Source organism: Mustela putorius, unplaced genomic scaffold (genome assembly GCF_011764305.1).
Source record: "Mustela putorius furo isolate JIRA1106 unplaced genomic scaffold, ASM1176430v1.1 tig00003962_pilon_pilon_pilon, whole genome shotgun sequence".
In the NCBI taxonomy this organism is placed as follows: Eukaryota; Metazoa; Chordata; class Mammalia; order Carnivora; family Mustelidae; genus Mustela; species Mustela putorius.
Window position 1 is genome coordinate 25,147,640 of NW_025422106.1, and position 7,424 is coordinate 25,155,063.

The 7,424-nt window shown below is 38.6% G+C and overlaps 1 protein-coding gene across 1 annotated transcript; it reads right to left on the bottom strand.

The window, feature by feature from the left end:
* Positions 1-3,436: 3,436 nt before the first annotated feature.
* On the bottom strand, positions 3,437-4,495 carry LOC101684206 (olfactory receptor 1G1). The gene has a single exon (XM_013053471.2). It carries the CDS (start codon positions 4,493-4,495, stop codon positions 3,437-3,439), a length of 1,059 nt encoding a protein of 352 aa, XP_012908925.1.
* Between the last annotated feature and the right edge of the window lie 2,929 nt (positions 4,496-7,424).

Genomic DNA, 7,424 nt, shown 5'->3' on the forward strand with positions numbered 1-7,424 from the left:
TAAGTAGAAGATTGAAACTCGATCATTCTCTTACACCATACACAAAGATAAACTCAAAATGAATAAAAGACCTCAACGTGAGACAGGAATCCATCAGAATCCTAGAGGAGAACATAGGCAGGAATCTCTTCGATATCAGCCACAGCAACTTCTTTCAAGATATGTCTCCAAAGACATATTACCCTGATCCCCAAACCAGGCAAAGACCCTACCAAAAAGGAGAATTTCAGACCAATATCACTGATGAATATGGATGCTAAGATTCTCAACAAGATCCTAGCAAACAGGATCCAACAGCACATTAAAATGGTTATCCACCATGATCAGGTGGGGTTCATCGGCTACAAGGATGGTTCAACATTCGCAAATCAATCAATATAATACACCAAATTAAAATGAGAAGAGAGAACAACCACATGGTCCTCTCAACTGATGCAGAAAAAGCATTTGACAAAATCCAGCATCTGTTCCTGATTAAAACGCTTCAAAGTATAGGGATAGAGGGAACATTCCTGAACTTCATCAAATCTATCTATGAAATACCCACAGCAAATATCATCCTCAATGGGAAAAAGCTTTCAGCCTTCCAGTTGAGATCAGGAACAAGACAAGGATTCCCACTCTCACCACTCTTGTTCAACATAGTATTAGAAGTCCTAGCAACAGCAATCAGACAACAGAGAGAAATAAAAGGTATCCAAATTGGCAATGAAGAAGTCAAACTCTCTCTCTTTGCAGATGACATGATTCTTTATATGGAAAACCCAAAAACTCCACCCCCAAACTACTAGAACTCATACAGCAGTTCAGCAACGTGGCAGGATACAAAGCCAATGTACAGAAATCAGTGGCTTTGTTATACACTAACAATGAAAATACTGAAAGGGAAATTAGAGAATCAATTTCATTTACTATAGCACCAAGAACCATAAGATACCTGGGAATAAACCTAACCAAAGAGGTAAAGGACCTGTACTCGAGGAACTATAGAACACTCATGAAAGAAATTGAAGAAGACACAAAAAGATGGACACAAAAAGACCATTCCATGCTCTTGGATTGGAAGAATTAACATTGTTAAAGTGTCTATATTGCCTAGAGCAATCTATACTTTTAATGCCATTCTAATCAAAATTCCACCAGTATTCTTCAAAGAGCTGGAGCAAATAATCCAGAAATTGGTATGGAATCAGAAGAGACCCTGAATTGCTAAAGAAATGTTGAAAAACAAAAATAAAACTGGGGGCATCACATTACCTGATTTCAAGCTTTACTACAGACCTGTGATCACCAAGACAGCATGGTACTAGCATAAAAACAGACACATAGACCAGTGGAACAGAGTAGAGAGCCCAGATATGGACCCTCAACTCTATGGTCAATTAATCTTTGACATAACAGGAAAAAACATACAGTGGAAAAAAGAGTCTCTTCAATAAATGGTGCTGGGAAAACTGGACAGCTATATGTAGAAGAATCAAACTTTACCATTCTCTTACACTGTACACAATGATAAACTCAAAATGGATAAAAGACCTCAACGTGAGACAGGAATCCATCAGAATCCTAGAGGAGAACATAGGCAGTAATCTCTTTGATATCAGCCACGGCATAGACATTTTAACAATGTCTTTTTCTTCCAATCCATGAGCATGGAATATTTTTCCATCTCTTTGTGTCTTCCTCAATTTCTTTTCTAAGTGTTCTGTAGTTTCTGGAGCACAGATCCTTTACCTCCTAAGTATCTTAAGGTTTTAGGTGCAATTGTAAGTGGAATTGATTTCTCAATTTTTCTTTCTGCTGCATCATTATTGGTGTATTGAAATGTAACAGATTTCTGTATATTGATTTTGCATCCAGTGACTTTGCTGAATTAATGAATCAGTTCTAGCAATATTTTGGTGGAGCCTTTCAGGTTTTCTACATAAATTATTATGTCATCTGTGAAGAATGAAAGCTTGACTTCTTCTTTGCCAATTTGGATACATTTTATTTCTTTTTGTTTTCTGTTGAAGCTAGGGCTTTTAGTACTATATTGAATAACAGTAGTGAGGGTGGACATTGCTGTCATGTTCCTTACCTTAGGAGAAAAGCTCTCAGTTTTTGCCCATTGAGGGTGATATGACCATCATAACATCACCCAGCAAGGGAGCTGGCTATCAACAATTGACTTCTACTGGAGAGCATGTTTTCTACAGTAATCACAACCTAAGTCATTCAGCATGCAACCAGATACTTAAAGGGAAATAGGCAAGAATAAAAAATAACACCCCAGAGTAGCTGTTTATTTTCTTATGGAATATAATTAGTTATGGTGTTCCATATTGTACATTTACTTGCCAAAACATTTTACTGACCTAGCTTTCCAAGTCCTTTTTGGAAAACTTCAACAATAATCAGCATGTTATGAAAATATTGGCCTGAGTTGATCTTGGGAGCAATGCAGAACAGTGTGAGCTGTGAACCATATATATTATGAGCTGGTGATACGGTTCCTCAATGTTATAATAAATAAATTTGAACTTTATTCTGTAGGCAGTGTAAGGTCACTGGATATTTCTAATAGGGTGATAATCATATTCAGTGAAGATTAATCTGATTGTGGTGTGCAGAATGGATGGAGTGGGAAAAGATTGAGGACCGAGGAACATTTCAGTGGGGGTTTCAATCATTTAGCTAAGAGACTATGAACTGTCAATTAAATCATTCTTTCCTGGCACCTAACTGTATGAATGCAACCATGCCAGTGGGGCTCAGTACATATTAATGGTGCCAGGCGTTATGCCAAATTGTAAGAATTGGTGTTGCAAAATGAAATTGACTTGGAAAAACTTTCCCCAAAGATAAAAATTAAAATTTCTTGTGAAAATTAAGGTGTTAAAAGGGATGGAGGTCTTGGTAGCCTGGTAAAATGTTATATCAGGTCTACCTAAGGATTCCATCTCAAGCAAACACTTCCTTCCCAGTTCCAGTTTCTATTCTCTCAGCATGGGGACTTCATAGATATGGAGATTCCCAGTGTCAAAAACAATATTGGTAGGGATCCAAGTCACAGTGTCATAACATGTTGGGGAAATTGATCTTTCCCTGTAGTTTATTTTTGGCCACATACAATAGCACAATCAGATATTCCCTTATTTTGGTCATGAGCTGTTCCATATCATTTTGAAAGTATTCAGGTATATCCTTTATCATATTTTAAATCTGAATGACTGTGATTTTAGAACATTATAACTAGAAGAAATTAAGCTAATGATATTGGCCTGATGATAGGTATGTTTTGATATAGTCCTAGAGCTAAGGCATGAATATTTCAAGTTCATATTACAGATCCTGGAAGTGAGGTCTTCACTTTTTATCCTTCTCTCATTTTTCACTTCTTAATTATGGTGAATACAATTAAGTGGAGACCCCCATATTGGATATGAAGTCAGTATCACAAAGGGGAGTGGATTTTTTTAACCCAAATTAGCTTTCTTAAGGAAGACTTGATGTCTCTGTTCCTCAAACTATAGATAAAAGGATTCAGCACTGGGGTTACCACTGTGTACATGACTGATGCAACTGTGCCCTTCTGTGCTGAGCGGGTTGAAGGAGGACTGAAATAAACACAGAAGGAAGTCCCAAAGAATAGAGAAACTACAGAGAGATGAGAGCTACAAGTGGAAAAAGCTTTCTGCTTCCCCTGAGTTGAGGGGATCTTCAGGATTGTCGAGAAAATATGTGTGTAAGAGATAATCAGGCAAAGTACACAAACCAGGCCTGCGAGACCCCCAATGGTGAAAATTACCAGCTCGTTAATGAAGGGGTCTGTGCAGGACAGACTTAGAAGTGGGTTGATGTCACAGAAGAAGTGTGGGATCTTATGGTCTGCACAAAAGGACAGGCTGTTCATCAAGAGTGTGTGTAGGAGAGAGTGGAGGGCATTCATGATCCAGGATGCAGAAACTAGAAGGACACAGAGCCCAGGGCTCATGACCATGATGTAATGGAGCGGGTGACATATGGCCACATAGCGGTCATAGGCCATGACGGCCAAGAGGAATGCCTCCAACATCACAAACAACATGAAAAAATACAGTTGTGATAGACACCCTGCATATGAAATGACATGATTCTGGATCCATATGTTTGCCAGCATCTTGGGAACTGTGGTTGACATGAAGCAGGCATCAGCAAGAGAAAGGTTGGCCAGGAAGAAGTACATGGGCGTGTGGAGGTGAGCATCAGCAATGATGGCCAGAATGATGAGGAGGTTGCCTGCCACTGTGACCAGGTACATGGACAGAAACAGCCCAAAGAGGACTTCTTGTTGTTCTGGTTGCTCAGAAAGCCCCAGGAGGTAAAATTCTGAGATGCTGGTCAGGTTTTCCCACCCCATTTTCCTGTAAACAGAAAGTTGGGTTAATAGAATGAAATTGGTAAGCCTTGGTTTGTTAACTCTGAAAATTATGCAGTATTCCAATGTTAATCTTCTAGTGTGAGATGGAATCATATGAAATAGCCAATATTTCACTGCTTAGGACCTACAAAAATGGCAGTTTCATATAGTTCAATTGAGTATTTGTAAATACCTGTGCTTTCTGCCATGGGTAACCAAAGGTTTGTTTGCAATAGGAAAGAGGTTTCTTTCTTTCTTCCTTTTTTTAAAGATTTTATTTATTTATTTGACAGACAGAGATTACAAGTAGACAGAAAGGCAGGCAGAAAGAGAGGAAGGGAAGAAGGCTCCCTGCTGAGCAGAGAGCCCAATGCCAGGCTCGATCCCAGGACCGTGGGATCATGACCTGAACTGAAGGAGGAGGCTTTAACCCACTGAGCCACCCAGGCACCCCAAGAAGTTTATTTTTTTAAAAAAAAATTATATAAGCATTAATTCAATGCATGTACTTTAAAGCTACGTTGGAGTTGTTTGCATAACTTCTGTGGTACTCATGTGGACATTGTGACATTAACCCATCCAAAGACTTCACAGGTCAAATAAATCTTTAGCATATTTTCCCAATATTTTGAAAAGCATGGCTATTGGAAAAAAGGTTTGGAATTGGTGAAAAGCATATCTAATGCTGAAATCATCATCACCACTATCTATACAGCTGGACTGATGAGAAACCTGGATGCCATTATAGACCTTTTTTTCTTCCTCCTCATCTGTATCCAAATACTACCAAATCCTGGTGATTTTATTTTCTCAACATAGTGAAAATTTACCCATTTAAAAAATCTATCCACTGCCCTTGGTCCCAGTTGTCACTACCTTTGTTCAGGATACTCATTTGTCACTTAGATTAAGGCAGTCATTCTTTTTGCCTGTAGGCATACCCATCTGTCATCTGGTCTCACCAAAGAGAGAGTGGGCTTTCTACAAATCATATCTGATTTTGTCACTCCACCTGAAAAATTCTTCGGGGTTTTTCATTACTCTCAGGATAAGCCCTAAACTTCTTTATATGGCATGAAGACCTTTGATCATACTGGCGCTTATTATAGATGTCTCCATTGACTCATGAATTCATTCTCCATTCTATACCCTAAGAACAATTATACTTTCAATTATTTAGAAGATCTAGATACTTTTTCACCTTTGGGCTTTTTCCATCTTATTTTCTTGTGCTAGAATAGTCTTCCCTCATGTCTCAGCTTAGATGTCATTTCTTTGAGGAAGTCTTCCCTGACTTATCCTCTTTATAACTAACTCAGGTTCATGCCCCTTCTGGTCCTGCATGTCTCCCATTACAGCATGTGTCACTCCGGATTGTGACCACCTATTTACTTGTCCGTGTTCTCCATTCTATTGTATTTTTGAGAGCAGCTTAAGAAAATGTCTATCTTGTTCATCTTTGAAATCTAGCATTAGCCCTGAGCCTGATATAACATAGTTTCTCAGCAAGTATCTGTCATGTTAATAAATAAACTTCAAAGAATAGAAAGAATTTAAAGGGAGATTGGATAGAAGTAATATCAGGCAGAGGGAACAGCCTGCACCTTTGATTAGTAGTTACACATAGCTTTGAGTTCATAATGTCCTGGCCATAGGAATTTGCAGAAAACATTATGGTGACAGAGACACAAAGATGTAAAAAAAACAAATATACTACATAAAATTCTGGGAATGGAGCACTCTTTCATCTGAGGAATTAATTCACAGAATGTTTTCCACCTTGCTCCTTTTCCCCTCCAAACTTAAGCATGTCCTATGCACCCACTGGAATTACTGTTCACCAGGCAATAGTGGTATCTTATTCTCTCCCTGACCATATATATTTCTCACCAAACTATCTTTCTCTTGTATGTAGATACTGCATGACATGTTGCACACTGCTCCCCCTCCTTATTAAAAAATGTATCAAAGGAAAAAATAGAAAGCACAGAAACAGCACAGTAAACATAAGTAAACTCTGCTGAAGATGGTAGTGCCAAGTGGTAGGAAAGGAAAGGGAGATTGAACAGATGGTATTGGGACAAGCTGGTTGACTCTGTGGGGAAAATGAATTTAGACTGAATGATCAGGAACATTCCCATCTCTTATTCCTACATTGGTCCTCACAGTGTTTACTGAATAAATTTCAGGTGGTTTAAAAAAATATATATATATATATATACACACACACACATACACACACGCGCGCACACACACACACACACACACACACACACAGCTATAAAGTAACCAGAAAAAAAAATACCACATAATAGCTATTTGATCTTGGAACAAGGATGGCCTAAGTAAAAAACAATGGAAGCATTGAAAAGAAAAGGAAAAGAGAATTTGTTTAATCAGATTAAATTTAAAAATTATCCTTTTAAAGAAAAAGATCACACACAAAGCGAAAAAATAAGCAAAAAAAGTGGGGGGCTATTTTTAACGTATATTATAGAAAGAATTAATATTCTTAAAAGAGTAATCAATAATTTTAATGAATTGGTAAAAGAAAACCTACCCCTATAGAAAAATGAATAAGTAACCACTAACTCTTAAGTCACATCCAGCAAGTGTAAAACCTGAACCCAGCCTCAGTGTTTAATTGCAAGACCTATTCCTTCCACCCCACTCCTGGTGTTCTTAAGTCACCACAATTTGTCTGTTAGCAGGTGATACCTGCAAGGTCACCTGCTGTGTGTCATTGGCTGAAATGTGATCATGATAGGTGGTCTTTCTCCCACTCTCTTCTAGGAGTCGCCACAATACTAGATTCTATAATCTCCAAAACCTTAGAGCTCTCTGTGTAGTGGGGGAGTAGTGGGACTAGATGCGTGTTTTTACACAGCTGCATCGGCTGACTTTCCCTATGCCCTTTCTAACCACAGTTAACTTCTGTGGCTCCTTCACCTCCAGAGCTGTTGCTTTTTCCACTGCCTGGAGCTGACCCTCCCCTGTCCCTCCATCAGGACAGAAGTGGCTTATTGGCTCAAGGCAGATCAAA